The sequence below is a fragment of the Ustilago hordei genome (assembly GCF_900519145.1).
Source record: "Ustilago hordei strain Uho2 genome assembly, contig: UHO2_contig_05, whole genome shotgun sequence".
Taxonomy (NCBI): domain Eukaryota; kingdom Fungi; phylum Basidiomycota; class Ustilaginomycetes; order Ustilaginales; family Ustilaginaceae; genus Ustilago; species Ustilago hordei.
Window position 1 is genome coordinate 375,513 of NW_024545279.1, and position 16,787 is coordinate 392,299.

The 16,787-nt window shown below is 53.1% G+C and overlaps 9 protein-coding genes across 9 annotated transcripts; 3 read left to right on the forward strand and 6 right to left on the reverse strand.

Moving 5' to 3' along the window:
* Positions 1 to 107: 107 nt before the first annotated feature.
* Positions 108 to 1,264, reverse strand: UHO2_03105 (uncharacterized protein; the record flags this gene model as incomplete). Its single annotated transcript, XM_041558021.1, has 5 exons — positions 108 to 180; positions 270 to 570; positions 643 to 900; positions 999 to 1,148; positions 1,237 to 1,264. The coding sequence occupies 5 exons, from the start codon at positions 1,262 to 1,264 to the stop codon at positions 108 to 110; spliced, it is 810 nt and encodes a 269-aa protein (XP_041413955.1).
* Positions 1,265 to 1,823: 559 nt separating this feature from the next.
* Positions 1,824 to 2,931, forward strand: UHO2_03106 (uncharacterized protein; the record flags this gene model as incomplete). Its single annotated transcript, XM_041558022.1, has 3 exons — positions 1,824 to 2,556; positions 2,644 to 2,765; positions 2,866 to 2,931. The coding sequence occupies 3 exons, from the start codon at positions 1,824 to 1,826 to the stop codon at positions 2,929 to 2,931; spliced, it is 921 nt and encodes a 306-aa protein (XP_041413956.1).
* A 144-nt stretch (positions 2,932 to 3,075) lies between these two features.
* Positions 3,076 to 5,178, reverse strand: UHO2_03107 (uncharacterized protein; the record flags this gene model as incomplete). Its single annotated transcript, XM_041558023.1, has 1 exon — positions 3,076 to 5,178. The coding sequence occupies one exon, from the start codon at positions 5,176 to 5,178 to the stop codon at positions 3,076 to 3,078; it is 2,103 nt and encodes a 700-aa protein (XP_041413957.1).
* A 485-nt stretch (positions 5,179 to 5,663) lies between these two features.
* Positions 5,664 to 6,363, forward strand: UHO2_03108 (uncharacterized protein; the record flags this gene model as incomplete). The annotated part of the gene is made up of 2 exons (XM_041558024.1): positions 5,664 to 6,225; positions 6,308 to 6,363. The coding sequence occupies 2 exons, from the start codon at positions 5,664 to 5,666 to the stop codon at positions 6,361 to 6,363; spliced, it is 618 nt and encodes a 205-aa protein (XP_041413958.1).
* Positions 6,364 to 7,361: 998 nt separating this feature from the next.
* On the reverse strand, positions 7,362 to 9,008 carry UHO2_03109 (uncharacterized protein; the record flags this gene model as incomplete). The annotated part of the gene is made up of 1 exon (XM_041558025.1): positions 7,362 to 9,008. The coding sequence occupies one exon, from the start codon at positions 9,006 to 9,008 to the stop codon at positions 7,362 to 7,364; it is 1,647 nt and encodes a 548-aa protein (XP_041413959.1).
* A 767-nt stretch (positions 9,009 to 9,775) lies between these two features.
* UHO2_03110 (uncharacterized protein) lies at positions 9,776 to 10,738 on the reverse strand (the record flags this gene model as incomplete). Its single annotated transcript, XM_041558026.1, has 1 exon — positions 9,776 to 10,738. One exon carries the CDS (start codon positions 10,736 to 10,738, stop codon positions 9,776 to 9,778), a length of 963 nt encoding a protein of 320 aa, XP_041413960.1.
* A 1,020-nt stretch (positions 10,739 to 11,758) lies between these two features.
* On the reverse strand, positions 11,759 to 12,088 carry UHO2_03111 (uncharacterized protein; the record flags this gene model as incomplete). The annotated part of the gene is made up of 1 exon (XM_041558027.1): positions 11,759 to 12,088. One exon carries the CDS (start codon positions 12,086 to 12,088, stop codon positions 11,759 to 11,761), a length of 330 nt encoding a protein of 109 aa, XP_041413961.1.
* A 234-nt stretch (positions 12,089 to 12,322) lies between these two features.
* Positions 12,323 to 13,471, reverse strand: UHO2_03112 (uncharacterized protein; the record flags this gene model as incomplete). Its single annotated transcript, XM_041558028.1, has 1 exon — positions 12,323 to 13,471. One exon carries the CDS (start codon positions 13,469 to 13,471, stop codon positions 12,323 to 12,325), a length of 1,149 nt encoding a protein of 382 aa, XP_041413962.1.
* An 835-nt stretch (positions 13,472 to 14,306) lies between these two features.
* Positions 14,307 to 15,317, forward strand: UHO2_03113 (uncharacterized protein; the record flags this gene model as incomplete). The annotated part of the gene is made up of 1 exon (XM_041558029.1): positions 14,307 to 15,317. One exon carries the CDS (start codon positions 14,307 to 14,309, stop codon positions 15,315 to 15,317), a length of 1,011 nt encoding a protein of 336 aa, XP_041413963.1.
* Between the last annotated feature and the right edge of the window lie 1,470 nt (positions 15,318 to 16,787).

Genomic DNA, 16,787 nt, shown 5'->3' on the forward strand with positions numbered 1-16,787 from the left:
TCACTACGAAGCAATATGGCCGCTCACACACAGATGTTGCTTGTCTAGACTTTGGGATGCCCAGGGTGATGGTACATTGTCCGTATCACAAGGTCTAAGCGAGAGATTCATCTTGCACGTCCATTCTTTGACCCTTGAACACGTATTGAAAGCCAGTCAACAGCGTCATGCACTCCCGTTCTGTTGAACAACATCGACAAAAGTTCGGGACGGTCCGGGTCAGCAGTCGGTCTCTCCATCATTCAGCAGCGGTTCTTCATCTCACTTACCCTTCAGTAGCGCTTGCAAGAAGCACATCCCACTCGTATCCTCTTTCATTCAAGGTGGATCCAGCACCTGCTCGTGGGCCGTACACCTGGTCATCCTCGTCGGCGAAGATGTTGCCGCCCGCTTTTGCATCAGTTCCTATGGAAGCTTGCTCTGGATCTTCGCCGATATGTGCGAGCTTGTTGGCGAACCAGTTCTTGATCGTACGTGCGAGATCGGTTGATATTGACTCGCATTCGTCGGCTTTGTTTGCTACAATGAGGATTGGTCGGCCGTCCAAGCTTGGATGCATCAGAAGCTCAGCTGTGTGAATTGCGGAGGAGATGTATAAGCAAGAAGATCAGAGATTACGATGTTTTTGACCCTGACACTTACACAGCAACTTCCAAGAAGATTCCCGAGCGGCATAAGCTTCGGATCCGACATCAGGATCCAATGCTTTAGCTTTGCCCTTGCCTTTGTGATCGCCATTTTGTGTATTTTGTGATTGGAGCGCAAGAAAGTGACGAGCGTCGACAACCCACATGATGGCGTCTGACTCGTCGTAGTATTTGCTCCATAATGTGCGTACGGATGATGATCCGCCGAGGTCCCAAAAGTGTAGATGCATGTTTGACAGCGTCAGTTCAAGCACTGTTGCATTGCGACATTTAGGATGGTAAGGAGGAGAAGGTGTCAGCATTACCCCCCAATAGATGGTTGCAACATTGATCCGATGGGTCTGGCCTTACCGTTCTGGCCGACTGTGGGTGTGATCTTGTTTGGCGGTAACGCTGATCGCTTCAGATATAGACTCTTGACTTTTTCCAGTAGACATGACTTTCCGACGCCTGAGAGCCCGACCATGAGAATATTGTAGCGTGGTTTCTTCGTCCATTCGGCTTCAGAAAGTACGAAGTGATCGAGCAGAAGGAAAAGACTGTCAGTCGTTGCGATACTTCAGGTTTCGATGCTCGTCGGCTAACTCACCATACAAGCCGGTGACGAGGTGGTACATCTTGGCGTAAGCCCTTTCGTCTGGCGTTTACCAGGTGGGATCCGCAAGCTGCAGCCGGATGGCAGCCTCCGGACTGTGATGCTATTCGACAGTGGTTGTCGTGAAGACAAAGTAGAGTGAAAGAGTGGAGAAGGTTAAGCACCGTTAAAAGTGCCGAAACGCGTTTCGACCCTGAGCTCCACACTGGCAGCAGCAGCGAGTGTTAGACTATTTGCTTGAAAGCCAAAATCGCATCCCGATTCTGAGATCTTGTCCCGATTTGTGTAGAATGAATTGCAGCCACGGATCAACTTGACGCACAACTCACACTTTCCCCGGCAGCAACGCTAATCCTGACCGAGATCTTGCTATCAGCTCTTCTCACCTCCATCTGTGGCCTTCTCTCATACATCGAACACCTTGTAGCCTCCTCGCAGGGCACATCGCCCTTTCAGCAGCTTGCTGCTTCTCTCGCATCAGCGCCTCCGTGTCAGGCTTGGGACTGTCTCCGCCAAGGAAAGCCGGTCGAGTCAAGCATCACATCAACACTTGCCGTCAGCCATTCATATTCAGAAACAAGATGGCGTCAATCGGATTCAACATAGCCTCGACCTCAAGAGGCGCCATGAGTCTGGCGAATGCTAGCTGTAGGCCGCTGCTATCCTCGACATCTGGAATGCATCTCCGTCCTCAGGTCCGGGGAGTGGCACCCATGCGTAGCTTTATCCGAGACAGCGCATCCTCTTGGTCCAACTCCTCATCCTCTTGGATCTCTTCTCCACCACCCCATCCCAACTCCCCCCCACAACACGGCGCAGCGCAACAGCAACAGCCACCGTCGCCTCCACACCCACTACCAGCTCGAGTATTTCCCTCGCCTTCATCCTCGTCGTCCTTCTCTTCTTCTGGCACCCAACTGCCGTACTTGAAACGCTTTTCCACCACCTCCTTCCTCTACGCTTCTCATCACTTCGACACCCAAGCATTCGCACAACGACTCGAAGCATCCGGCATCTCTCGTGAACAAGCTGATGTTCTCACTGAAGCCCTCCGAGACGTCATCGACGAAAGCATCTCCAACCTCGCCAAAGGTCTTGTCACACGCGAAGAGGGCGACCAGACCAACTACACCCAAAAAGTCGACTTCACCAGACTCAAATCCGAGCTTCAGCTGCTCGAAAGAAACGACTTTGCTTTGATGAAGAGCGAAAACGAACGCTTGATGGCGGATGTAGAGAAACTCAAGCAGAGGTTGAGGGAGGAGATTACCAGAACCACTGCGGGTGTGAGGCTTGATTTGAATCTCGAGAAAGGTAAGCTCACAACAGCAGTGGCCCAAAAGGGGCTAGTCAGAGTATGGTGACTGATTGTATTTTCGATATCTGCGTCCAATTGAACAGGTCGTATTCGAGACGAATCCGCGGTCCACGCACTCAAGATCAAGGAGGTTGACACACGTATCGAATCCGAAATCGCTGGTTTGAGAACAAGTATTCAAAGCGCCAAGTTCAACGTCTTGCAGGTAAGCAACACCCCTCAAAGCAACGTCGTGTGAAAGTGAGCAGTAGGCTGATAATGTGGCTTCTCCTCTTCTCCTCTTTCTTGCGCTTCGATCTGTCCAGTACTTGGTCGGTGTCGCAACTGGTGCGGGTGCATTGCTTTTGGCCTATCTCAGAATGTTCCGTTAGACGATTTGCACTCTTCACACAGATCAACACTTCCTGCAATGGACAATCCACAATCGCTCACGCCTTTGCGAGACATTGCAGAGCTCCGAACAACCGCAATTGAGACACATGAGCTTATTCTTCTATTACCATGGAACTGCACATCTACTTCATTTGCGAGGAAGAATCAGCGGCAGCAGCACGCAGCGACAATGTTGCTTTTGCCAACGGAACTGTGCAAGTAATGATTGACGATCCGTCCTTCTGCAATCCCAACACGGGGCTCGCGTTACCTCCTTCTCCCTTCTGATTCGCTTTCTGCCCTTGCGTCAATGGCGACTTCTGGCCCTTGCCTGCAATCCAACCGCGTTCCGAAGCAGCAATGAAGAGATTCGGCAGTGCCATAACTTGATGCTTTCCACCCCCGCCTTGTTTCTTCCCCGCACCGTCGTTCGCTTGATCAGCCTTAGGCAAGTCCTCATTCGAAGCCGGCAAAGAGAGGAAAAGAAACCTTGGTGTGACCCAAACACTGGGATCAGGACCTGGAATCTCGATCGCACTAGGGCTGATCAACTTCATTTCCGCCTTCACCTCTTCTCCACCCTTTTTGTGCTTCGATAGGAAAGCAGGATCGATCTGATAGAACTGAGCATAAGTCTTCATCGTTCCCTGAGGTTGACCGGGACCAGGGCCTAGCTCTGCCTCCGTATCGATTGAGAGCGTACCCCTCGATGGATGCCCAGACAGAATCTGCGCCAGCATCAGCGGCTCACGCTTAGCATCAGCACTAGACCCACTGGCAGGCTCGGCGTAGATGGCGAGGAAGAAATCCTCTTCCTTCTTCACCTTGGATGCGATTTGTCTTGCTTGTTGTTCCGACATCTTTTCTGCCTCTTTCTGCGCACCTTCACCCGAGCTCGAAGCCTTGTCTGAACCGAGATCGAGAGGATGCGAACGAGTCTGAATATCTCTCAATAATTGCTGGGCAGCGTTTGCGTTGTCAAGGCTGGAGATGATGTTTCCTTGCGCTGCAGTGATCTCTCGTCGTGGACCGAAAGGTTGTAGTCCCTCGAAATCGGTCTTGACGCTAGGGATGGGGAGATGGTCTGCATCACGTGCATCGTTGCTTGCTACGAGGGCTACACCAACAGCACCGTGTGTGTGGATGTTGCTGCTTGGCTGCACACCAGAAGGGCCGCCTTGTGGGAGAGAGAGGAGGAGGGTCTGGTCACGACCGGTCTCGAAGGGTGTTGGTGGCGCAAACAGACCAAGAACGGAGCTGGCGGGAAATTGAGTCGCAAGACCCTCCATGAGGCCGTGTGGAGATGTGTCGGAGAAGAAGATGAACGAGGCTGCTGAGTTTGGGTCGAGTGTCTCGAGACCTTCCGGGACCTTGCCTTCCAGGTTCTCACGACCCCAGATATCACGCCAGTCACGACTGCCGCCGGGGAGAGCGCCGTTGCCATCATCGAGTAGATCGGCTCTTCGCTCTGCGCCCTGCTGCCACGACGGCTTGCGGTCCATCCAGCGGCCCACGGCTACTTCGGCCCGGCCTGGAATCGTTGATCGGAAAGGAACCGCATTGACACCAGGAAGCAAAGACAGTGCTGCCGAGTATAGGCTAGGTGATGCAATCGGCTGAGAGCTAGGCTCAATCGCATTCGCTGGAATAAGTGAAGATGGCAAAGGCGAAGACAAGATACCGACTCTTGCGATGCTTGAACCAGCATCTTCGCCAGCTTGCAGCGCTTTCGCTGCTTCTGTCTCGGCCGCGGCGGTCTGTGCAGCAGTCATACTAGCCTTCTCCTCCTTGCTAGATGACGCATCCGGAGCAGGATCTGGTCCTCGCAAGATGGAGACAGCTTCGCTAAGGTACTGAGATGGAAGGTCTTTGCTGAGAGCGTAAAGCAGAACATGGTCATAGTGACCTTTCTTGGGAGATGCGTTTGCGTTGGGAGCAGGAACGAGACGGGAAGCAAGTGAAGTCATGCTCTGCAGCGTAGACCGTAATGCAATGAGAAGACCTTGAGGTGTTTCAGAAAAGAGTGTCAACGTCTGTGCGGTCGCCAACGGTTGCTTGCGCTGCCATTGTTGCCGCTGCTGTCCTCCACCTTGTGCTGGACGTGAGCTTGCCGGTGCGCCCAGACCGGGTCCGACATCGGCTGCTTGCGCGTAAGATCGACGCTGGACGGCGGTGCATGTGGCCTGTCGTGCCGAGGACCAGGTCGCTCTGGGGAGGACGCTCGTTCTTGCCGTTGTGGTGAGCATCGTATATGAGCCAGCCTGAGCTTGCTTGCACCTGAATATTCGAATAAGGGAGTTGATAGCGGGAAGAGAGGGTGCTCCATATGTACCCTTCAGACAGTGTGCAAGAGGGAACCTGAGGTTGATCTCAGGTAACTGTGCAGCTGTTGTACATATTGTGAATGCCCGGGTTCTTCAAAGTAGAAGAAAGTGGAGTCATGAAGCAACTAATTACATATACGCTCGTCGAACTCAGCTGTGACGCTCACAGAGCATGTTGGACCCTTGATCTCGAGTCTCTTCCAACGCTAAATTTGGGTGCCGAGCAATCTTGAATCGGTCGATGTCACCACTCCGAAGCCCGATTGAACGATCTTGCGAAGAAAGAGTTCCGCACGGACGCGGTGCAACACACTTGACACTGCACTTGCTACTGTACTTTTCCTTTCCCCACCTGTTCAGGACACAACAACCTTGATCATCCTTTTGTCCTGAGACACTGCTTCGACATGTCGTCTATCTCATCAGTCAGAGTCTCACCGCTCGCCTACAAGAAGCTCATTCTGCACACAGCCAAGTACCCCACCGCTCGAGTTCTTGGCTTGCTTCTTGCAGATACCACCTCCTCTTCAAACTTGACCATCACCGACTCGATCCCTCTCTCACATCACTGGACAGCACTCGCGCCTATGGCAGAGGCCGCTCTTTCTCTCGCTTCAGCGTTTGCCTCATCCAAGAATCTTGCTGTAGTTGGGTTATACGAGGCACCTGAACTCGTTTCCGACCGCAACGTCTCTCAACAAGCAAGCAAGCTGGCAGAGAAGATCGCCACTCTCGTTGGCAAAGAAGCACTCTTACTACACATCAACAACGCCACATTGCTGAGCCCGAACAACCATTCATTGAGCGGATTCACCGTAGCAGCCAACACATCAACAGGCGGAAAGGGAGAGGCGAAAGCAAAGCAGCTTCAAGAGTCAGCGGTTCTATTGCAAGACTCGGCCAAGGCGAAAGAGTTGGAAGGCGCTGTGAGGGAGGAGAGGACATGGGAGAAGCTTGTTGACTTTGACGGTAAGTTCAATCATACTCGGATAGAGCGTGCGGACATGTTTGGCTCACACTGTCTCCACCTTGCTTTTTCGCAATCCTGCAGACCACCTCGAGGATCCATCATTGGATTGGCTGCAGAACTCCGCCATCACTGCGTAATCGCACATCCGTATTCTGTACATTCACTCAAGCGACCACATTGCATACCATTCTAGTTCCAAAGTTGCTCGCGTGTTTCTTCGAGCGTAGATATCTACATGAGATGCGGCATCCATCAGTGACAGGTCGCGATACGGACAAGTAGCAACTTAGTTCCGTTAGGTGCGATTCTTAGCAAATGCCCCCTTAACCGACATGCCAGCCTTGATATCCTGCATACACTTGTCGTCCTCCCTGCGACCCTTTTCTGCCAGCCTGATCACATCTTCAGCCACGCTGGGCGGGACAACGACCACACCGTCGATATCAGCCAGCACCCAATCACCTGGCCTCACCGAAACGCTTGGCATTTTTGGATTCTTCACCGCATCCCCATCCTTTCCTTCCGCTGTTGGATCACTGATGATAATAGGCACCTGGAGTTCAGAAGGTCTAGTAAACGGACTTTGCCCCTGCGTCGAATGTCCTCGCGCAAACACGGCAAAGCCTGCTTCCCTGTGCTCCATCAGATCCCTACATCTTCCATCCAGCACTACACCTTTGACCTTGAGATGCTGAGCACGTGCAGTCATCAATCCACCCCAAACAGCTGAACGACTGAGCGAAGGTGCTGTGACCACCATCACATGCTCTGGGTATGCCTCTGCTGCATCGACAAAGTGTTTTGCGGGCTTGGGCGCATCCTTGTCCTGTTGAGAGACCATCTTGACGGTGTACGCGGGACCGCAAACCCTCACTTCGGGCGAGTTGAGATATGTTGGAGAATGCATTTCAATGCCGGGCAAGTACCCACCTTCCTTCACTTTAAGCTTGAGTAATGCATCCGATACCTTCAAGAGCAGAACACAGAACGGAAGAATAGACGAGTCATGTCAGCACAAACCAATCCCTCGCTCTTGAGAAAGTCATCGTGCTTGTTGTTCTTGCATATGCATATTAGAGACCATTGCGCGCGCGTGTGTTTGTGTGTATCTACATTTGTTGCAAGGTGGATGCCTCTAGGGACGAACAGTGCTCACCTCGCAAGTGGACAGCTGTGCGAGTCTTGCCAATGTAGCTGCTCCTTCGGTGGCAATGGTGCCAGTTACTCCTGTGGAAGTAGAAAGTTGAGTGCCTTTGGGAACACACATGATAGGTGCCAATGTCTCGCTTCCTGCAGGAGACTGGAAGGAGGAACCGGTAGGCTTGTTGGATTCAAACTTGTTAGCACCATCGCCTCGAGGAACAGCAGCGACGGGGACGGCCTTGTTGACAACAGTCTTGCCTTCAACGTCGGCGGTCTTACCACTGTTAGACTTCTGGTTGTCATTGCTGTGGTGGTGGTGATCGTCGTGGTTGTCCTTGCTCTTGTTGGACTTGCCGAGACCGCCAAGGACGAAACCACCGACAACGATACCGGCAAGAACGTAGGCGCCAGTGCGCTCTTCGTCGTTCAAAGGTCGGTTTGCGCTCTTAGAAGACGAAAAGGAAGAGGAGGAAGAAGAAGAAGAGGAAGACGAGCCAGAAGTGAAGGATTCACCGGCAGCCGAGGCAAAGGCACCTTTGGCCTGCTCTGCGACACTGCTAAAGGCGCTCTTGGCGACGTCGACGCTCTTATTCAGACTCGACTTGGCAGACTCAGAGGAGTTGCTGCCGGAAGAGCCAATGGAAGCCTGAAGATCAGCAAGGATATCAGAAAGAATCCCGTTAGCCTTGCGAGACTTGTTGTCTTCCGAAGTGGCGTGGTCCGCCATGTCAGAGGCGTGCGAAATGGCCGAGCTGGCAGAGACGCTGATAGCCTTGGGCATGAACGGCGATCTCTCGGTAGGCTCAGCAGCTTCTGACTGACGGATGTGAGGCGAGGCGTAAGAGGTGACGACGGGGATCTGAGCACCAGGAGCGGGAGGGTCGGGATAGTAAGGAATCTGAATGTTGAAAGTCTCCTTGGCGGGAGGTGCCTTTTGAGGAGGAAGGCCAGGTGGAGTGGTCTTTTCAGCAGGTTCTTCCTCGGATCGAGAAGGAGAAGCCTTGGCGGTAGTATCACCGGCAAGACCGTCAGCAGCAGCGTTGTGAACAGTACCAGGCTCGAGGTTGGCAGGCGTCTCGAACTCCTTCATGCTTCCAAGAGGCTTGCTGGCTTCAGCGACGGCCTTGGCGGTGGCAGCCTCGACAGTGGGACCCTGGGGCTTAGCGCCATCGGCAGTAGGAGGCTTGCCCTTAATGGTGGCGTGGCCAGACAGCGATGTGGGGGCAGGCGGGACAGGGGAATCCTTCTTCTTTGCAGCATCTCCCTCGCCACTTCGAAGCGAGGCCAGGGTAGACTTTTTACGAAGTTGAGGACGAGCACCGGGCTCGGACATGTTTGCGGTGCTGCCGTTGATGTACGAGTCATGATCAATGAGACGCTTGATCAGATCTTCCTTACGACCGGAGTAAGCCAGACCACGAGACTTGAGCTCGACCTTGAGCTCAGCCAACTTTTTGCTCTCGTAGGCATCACGAGTACTGCTTAGCAAGACGGAGGAGACAAGACCTCGTGACTGCTGAAGAATTTGATACTGGTACGAGAGGACGGCGGCAGAGGTGGCTGCAGTAGGCTGAGGACCGGGAGAGGAGGGTCGAAGGAGCGGCTCCCTCAGTGTGCGGCTGGCGATGCGTCGCAACATTGTGGTGATGGGTTAAGATGGTGGTCGGTGGTGGTGGATCGATGGGAAGCGAGTGTGGAGGCAGCGAACGGATCAAGTGATTGACAGTGTGACTGCACTCGGAAGAGGCAGGAAGACCACAAGTTCCATCTTTGGCGTTCATCACTTTTCTCCACAACAGCAGAACTGTTTTACGGCCGTGTTTATTTCCCTTCCTGTTTGTGCTGAGACAAGTTCAGGTGACACTTTTTCTCAAGTCACATCCAAATTGTATCCACCGAAATGTTCTACGATTCAAATTTGGCAGCTGACGAATACAAAATCTCACGCTCAATACAAATCCTGACTTCGCCGTAGAGACGCGTTCGTCTCTAAAGTCACACACATCCGTCAAAGCTGTCAACTGCTTTAACTGCATCAACAGGACGCTGTATCTCCACAAACACCGTCAGCCTTCATGCTGCTGTATCTCTATCTTCAGCAAGCTTATATTGCTCAATGCAGCCTCTCGTACACGCACGATGGTGTGTCAGATACAAAAGGATGTATTGCTTTGGGGCCAAAGTAAAGACAGTGACTTTGCTTGTATTCCACCACCCTTTCCTTTCTATTTTTCTTTTTCTTTTTTCTTTTTTTTGCGCAAGAACAGATCAGGAGAGGAGGAAGACTAGCGTATGAGCAACATCAGCTGAGCTGCTCGCTTACATTGCTTCCATCTAAAATAACCCTGCAAGACCTTCTTGGGATGGTGGTGTTCATTACTACCTGATACTGGCGCTTCTGTTCGTCTATGCGTTGATAACAGGAGGGCAGTTCCCACCACGACCAGCAATGTGGACATTAAAGTAAGTGCCAGTGTGGTCATCGACGTCGTAGGTGAAAGGGTTGAGAGAGCGAGTGCAGTTCTCGTTCTCCTGACCAGGACATGTTACAGCAGTGTTGGTGTTGGCAGGGTTGATCCAGATCTCTCCTGAAGGATGCTGGTACTTGATCGAAGGTGCCAGACGTGGCACCGGGTCGCGTCCGTTGTTGATGTGTACAAAGCCTGGCAAGTTGGCGTCGACAGCATTGGCGAAGGCCTGACTGCCCGTTCGAGGCTGACCGAAAACGATCGACCTGACCGTCTTGTTTGGCAGCTGCTTCTTGAGGTAGAGAGCATCGAGCAGCGAAAGAGAGGCACCAAGCGAGTGACCTACGGTAAGCACAGGAGCAGAGGGGTACTTGGCGACGGCAGCCTTGACCTGTGCTAGCACAGAGTCGGCAGTACGCAGCCAAGTGTCTTGGAATCCACCATGCACTTCGACAGTGCCCAAGTAGGAAAGACGCGAGTTGATAGGATCCAGCGCAAAGTCGGCGTCGTTCAAGATTGACGAGAAGGAAGAAGTGTTGGTTCCCTGGTGTGAAACGATGACACCCCTGCTTGGCGAGTAGGCAACAATCACATTGGGAGTCGATTGACCGTCTCCAGCCTTCCAGAGCAGTGTAGCATCCCCAACCCTGGCGCCTACAGGCTGACCACAGTAGGCTGCCTGCGAGAGCTGAGCGGGGAAAGAGTACTGCTGATAGTTGGTCAAGGGTGAAGTCGATGCAGTGTTGTCACGAGCAAATAGACGCTCTGCAGCTCTAGCCTCGACAGAGCGCTGGACACCAGCGGGATAGTGGAGTGCTTGCACTTCAAGAGGAGTGGCCGAGACGCTCGAAACCGAGAGCGCAGCAAAGGCGACAGCGGATGCGACCTGAAGCAGCTTCATCCTTGCTGGAACCTATAGAAACGGCGACCGGGATGGTGATGGTGTTAGGCTAACCAAGGTGGTGATGGTGTTAGGCTAACCAAGGTAGTGAATGAAGGTAACACAGCACGGATGGGCCCAGGGGGACGTTGGACCACCATCATCCTGCAACTAGCTTGAGACAGCAGAAGCGCCGAACTTCGAGCAAGAGAGGGGTGCACCGCAGCCGGTAGCAGCATTTCCCAAACCCACGAGGAGGGCCAAGCAAGCAGCATTGATAGATGGATGCAGGTCAAGCGGGTAACTTGAGTCTAAGCGAAGCGACACATTCCTAGTCAAAGGTCTGGGCACGGTTGAAGCAGCGCGCCATATTTGGCAGAGAAGAGGCACTCGAATTCGGCGCTAATCGACGAGACAGCTCGTGCCCTTTTTGTCTATCAGATCGAATTTAGGCGGAGGGGCAACGTGCGTTCCATACAGATTAGATCTCTATCTCAAGAAGGGTTCAAGCGCCAACGTTTCAGACACAACACACGGCGAAACAGCAAGAATGTCTCACTCGCTGGGTGCCACACCGTCGATCAACTTGAAAGCCATCTTTTCTTCGGTTCCCTCCCAGTCGGCCCGCAGTATGCGGTTGGGCTGACACGAGGTCCGTCACCATACAAGTTTCATGCTTGCCTTCCGAACTTGTCGGTCCAAGACTGACCTTCTTCCCACAGCTGACTTTCAGTCTTGCAAAAACCGGCTTGAACAAGTCCGAAGACTAGCCTTGACTAGTCAGTGGTACACAGCGGCCTCCAGCCGAGCTCAGAAGAACAAGTCTGGTCCTTGCAGACGAAGCTTCGGATTCAATCGCCCGCTGCACCTCATGTATCGTTGCCATGAATGCAAGTCCGTTCGCTTCACTGAACAGACGCCACTATGACTTCCCCTGCCCCAAACACAAAGGGTCTGAACAACAATGTGCGGGATAAAAGCCTGGAGTATGAACTCACTTATTTCGGTACCAGATGTGAGATTGATTGATGCGAGAGAGCATTATGCAGCAACCAACGAATGAGCGAACATGGTCACCTTTCTCTTGCCCTTTTTGCTTCTCCTCGCATAGATTGCCGAGGTGACTACCAAGGGCTTGTCACCGATTTCGGGAAGAATTGACCGTTGCGAGTTGCGAGACAGCCTTCCTCCCCTGCCGCTTTCCGAATCATTCTCCTTGCCCCAGTGTGAGAAAGAATAGCAGATAGTCTTATCGCTTTGTCTAGCACCGCAAATCTCGAACACGGAGCCGCGGAACAGCGAGTTGCTTTTTAGTTGGACATTTTCAAGCTGTTTGCCACTCGCATTTCTTCCTTCGGAATTTCGGTCCATGCAGACAATCTTTCCAGCTCATGAAATCCTCTGTCAAAGCATGCTTTCGTCAATGGTTCGTTCAACATTTCAACATGCACACGAGGATGATGGGAGATACAAGTACAAATGCGTATATGCGAGGGCAGCTTCGTTGATGCGATGCTTCGAAGGCGACCGTCGGATTATTGCGAGGTGCGGAGCCGGGCGATCGATGGTATGCTATCGACCGAGCAAGAGAGGAAGAGACCGGCTTCAATTTGAACCGATCCCGTCGCCAGGCCAATCGATCACATCGACACTGATCAAAATAGCCACCATCACTAACACGGCCACCAGCGCGCTGCTGAGCATCATCCATCCGCCTTCTCTCCATGTCACTGCCTCAAACCCTACCGCGCCACCATACCCGCCCATGCCAGCGTGACCTTGCAACGAATTGTACGCAAAGCTCCTATCACCTGGAGCAAAATAGCCTGGTCTCTCTTCACCGTCAGCGCCTGCATAGAGAAGCTGCTCTCGATCGTCGTCAAGAGCGCCAAGCCCTCCGCGATAGTCGTCATCCTCGTCCAGCTTTGCATCCGCACTGTAGTCTGGATTCTCCTCGTCGAGGCCTTTATGAGGGCGACAGAAGTCGAGCAAGTCATTCCTCGAGTCTGTTGCAGGTGCGATTCTGGATGCTATGGTTGGGCCCGTCGATGAGGATTCTGTTGCGTTGTTGAGATCCGGTTGTGCTAGTGTCGCCCTGGACTTTTTCCAAGGCATAGACTGTGCTCCAAGCTGCAACAGCCTACCGGCGCGGAATGAGCGATTTGTGCCTGATGCCGATGACTGTCCTGATTCTAGATCAACGTCGAACAGCGCTACTGCATCCTTGTCGCCATCTTCGACATCGCGTGCTCGACCCTTGCCTTTGCCCCTTGAAGGCGACAGAGGAGGTTGACCGTTGAGAGAGCCCTCGAAGGAGACATCGACTTTGCCGTTCGTCAGCTGTGACAGAGCAAAGGTATCCTCCTTGTTCTTGTCCACACCGAGTACACGGCTGCTGTGTGCGATACCTCTTCTTGACCCTGCCCCGGCCGACATCGATTTGCGGCCAGCCAGCGGCCCTATACCAGGGCTTCGAAGCCCATCGGTCGTACTACTCTCATCAATGGTGGCCTGCGAGCTGCTGCTCATTGCACGAGTGCGATTCAAGCTAGTTGCATTCGAGAGGGTGGACCCATTTGCAATTGACTGGCCGGTGGGTGTGGTAGCGGAGTCGGCATCTAGACTGGCATCGGGAGAGGCCGGGATGAACTGTGTGATGGTGGAACGCACGCCTGGGTTGGGTGAAGCCGAGTCAGGGCTGGGTGCTGTGGGCAGAACCTTCTGCGGCAGCACTGTCTGTAGTGTGATGGCCATGACTACGAGTGCTTCGACCAGTTGACGTCTGGAAAACCAGTGATGTAGAGCGCTGGGATCCTGGGATCCATCAAGGTCGAAAGGCACCGTTTACAATTGTGATGCGGAGAGAGACACTGAAGGCATTCTGTGTGCCTCAGACCCTACAGCCTAGGCTCGCTGCTGATCACCTGATGCTAGCTAGAGGCGCCGTTTCCCTTGCAGACGCTATGTGTGCGTTGATGAGAAGCACTCGCGCTGGTCAAAGATTGTTGATCTATGGGTTCCTTTGTGTGGTCATGGGTACAGTAGTGCAACGAATGCTAACCCCTGCATTGGCCTTGAGATGTATTTGTGCTCTCGAGCGCTGTGTGTGTGGCTTGCCAGATGGTTTGATGATGTGGGGTGTTGTGTTGATGTGAAGGTGATAAAAGTGAAAGCAACTTTTGCTGCCGTGTTATTCGGATGTCGGAACAGAACGCTTGGCGCAGTGAATGTTGGCGTGTTGCTAGCAAGCAACACAAGAGTCTTCCAATAACGAAATGTCTGTTGAACAAATCGGGCAGATCGGAGTGATGCTTGGCAGACACACACGTTCCGCCTCTGTTCAGCAGCTCGGCAGGTCGGAAATGTGGAACACCAAGGATTGGCTTCAAAAAATTCAACGTGTTAGGTTTCAATTTTCTTCCGCCTTTGATCCAGCAAAAATGATCGGAAGACTTGCCGCGGAGCTGCCCAGGTTATCCACTTTCGAGACTTCATCCGTGCGCCTTCCCACAACAAGCTCGAAAGTGAAGCTTCTGCAATGATCTAGCCTAGCTTTACTTACGCCACTTACCATCTCAAACTCACCAACATGTCCGTACCTGCACCTCAGACGTTCGCCTACAAGACGTTCGTCAATACCGACGGCAGGGGCACTTCCATTCCGGTCGATGTCTACATTCCGGAGACCAACAGCCAGACCAAGTTGACACCTGTTGTTTGGGTGCACACCGGTGGTTTCCTTCAAGGGACGCGCAAGTTCGTCCCACCACACTTCTTGCGAGCGGTCGCAAAGCACAATCTGGCTTTGATAGCACCCGACTTTCGCCTTTGCCCGCAAGTCTCAATCTTTGAAGTGCTCGAGGATGTCACCGACAGCATTCGATGGACACTGGACCCTCAAGCAAGGGCTGCTTCCGGGTTCAAGTCGGACCGTGTAGTCTCGGACAAGTACATCCTTGGTGGCTCAAGTGCTGGTGGATGGCTAGCCCTGCTACTCGGTCTCAGCCTTCATGGCCAGGCTAAGCGCATCCCGCAGCCGCCTAGTGCCATCTTTTCCGTCTACGCTATCACTACAGTCACAAAAGACCTCGCACCTTTCTTCTACGAACCCCAAAAGCCACTCTCATGGGCCGTAGACGGCAAAGCCATCGAGAAGCAGCCACTGGAACAGGAAGGACACCTCGCGAAATGCCTCGACGCGAATCACCAGCTGCTCGAGCAATCATCGGTCAAGATTCGAACAGAAGCACCGCCAGCCAGCAACCCTGTGCGTGCAGCGCTCTACAACTTTGCACGACAAGAGGGCAACTATCCCAGCCTTATCCTCCAAGATCCTTCAGAGAGCTCGCAAGTGTGCACTCCAAGCTTGATCAAGTCAAAGGCAAAAGCGGCTGGCCCATCTGTTCTGATTGCTTACGGAGACTCGGATCCGAAAGTGCCCCACTCTCAGTCACAGCATGTAATCGAAGCGCTCAAGTCGATTGGCTACGATGACAAGTCGCTGCACGTGATTGAGGAGAAAGGTGCTGATCATTTGTTCGACATGGAACCGGATAAGGAGGTCGAGGATATGTGGATTTGGCTGGCACGCCAGCTCTAAATGCTCTCGTGAAGGTAGTCAACAAACATGATATCATATATTCACTTTGAGATGCCGGTTGCCTGTCTGTGCATGTCTTTCATATGCTGGAAGCTGGAACGGTCAACTTTGGCGTCGTTCTTGCCATCTCAGCCCCTTGTGCTCGTCTACCTGATCCTCTACACCAGCCCTAAGGATGGTGCCGAGGTCGTCTCGTACCGTGGACATGAGAGCGAAGCCATCAATGCACCTGTCAAAGAAGACTCGTCGCTTCGCGGCTTCGATATGACCTTCACCATTGGTAAAGGTAACGAGATTTGCTGCCAAGCTATTGCTTCAATCGTCGAAGAGCACCTGCTTGGTCGCGAAGTGGAGCCTCTATTTGCCAACATGGGTGAGACGTGGCAGCTGATGGCCTCGGATCCACAGCTTCGTTGGATTGGTCCTGAAAAGGGTGTCATCCATCTCGCAACTGCTGCTGTGATCAATGCCATCTGGGACCTGTACGCTCGCTCGCGCAGCAAGCCTCTCTGGAAGCTGATTGTCGACATGCCACCGGAAGAGCTCGTCAAGTGCATTCCTTTCCGCTACATCACTGATGCCATCACACCTGCCGAGGCACTCAAGATCCTTCAAGGCGCTTCAAAAGGCAAAGCAGACCGCGAGGCCGAGATGGTGGCCAAGGGTTACAAGGCATACACAACATCTGCTCACTGGTCTGGTTACGACGATGCCAAGGTAGCTCGTCTGACCCGGTCTGCACTGGAACAGGGCTTTAACCACTTCAAGCTCAAGGTGGGCGCGGATGTTGATGACGACATTCGCAGACTTTCGCTGATGCGCTCAATCGTCGACAACCCCAAGTAGATGCCCGCTGGACGAAAGGAGCCCAGCCCGGGAAGCTTGGCTGGCAAGAACGCTGGACCCACGGGTTGTGTGGTAATGGTAGATGCTAAGCAGGTATGGGATGTGCAAGAGGCCATCGATTACATGGAGAAGCTTGCTCACCTCCGACCTTGGTTCATCGAAGAACCCACCGCACCTGGTGATGTTCTCGGCCACGCGGCCATTCGACGCGGTATCAAGCACCTCGGCATTGGTGTTGCGACAGGAGAGAACGTTCACAACCGTATGACGTTCAAGCAGCTGCTTCAGGCCGATTGCATTGACGTGGTTCAGATCGACTCTTGCCGTCTTGCCGACGTCAACGAGATCCTGGCGGTGATGCTGATGGCCAAGAAGTTTGGCAAGATCGTCTGCCCTCACGCTGGTGGAGTTGGTCTTTGCGAGTACGTTGTGCATTTGAGTCTGATCGACTACATTTGCATCAGCGCTGAAAACGAGCGAAATGTGCTGGAATGGGTGGACCGCCTCGATGAGCACTTTGTTTACCCTGTCAGCATCAACGGTGCTGGTTGCTACAACGTTCCTATGGACGCTCAGGATGAATACAGCATTGAGATGCTCAAGGGTTCGATCGAGGACTACAGC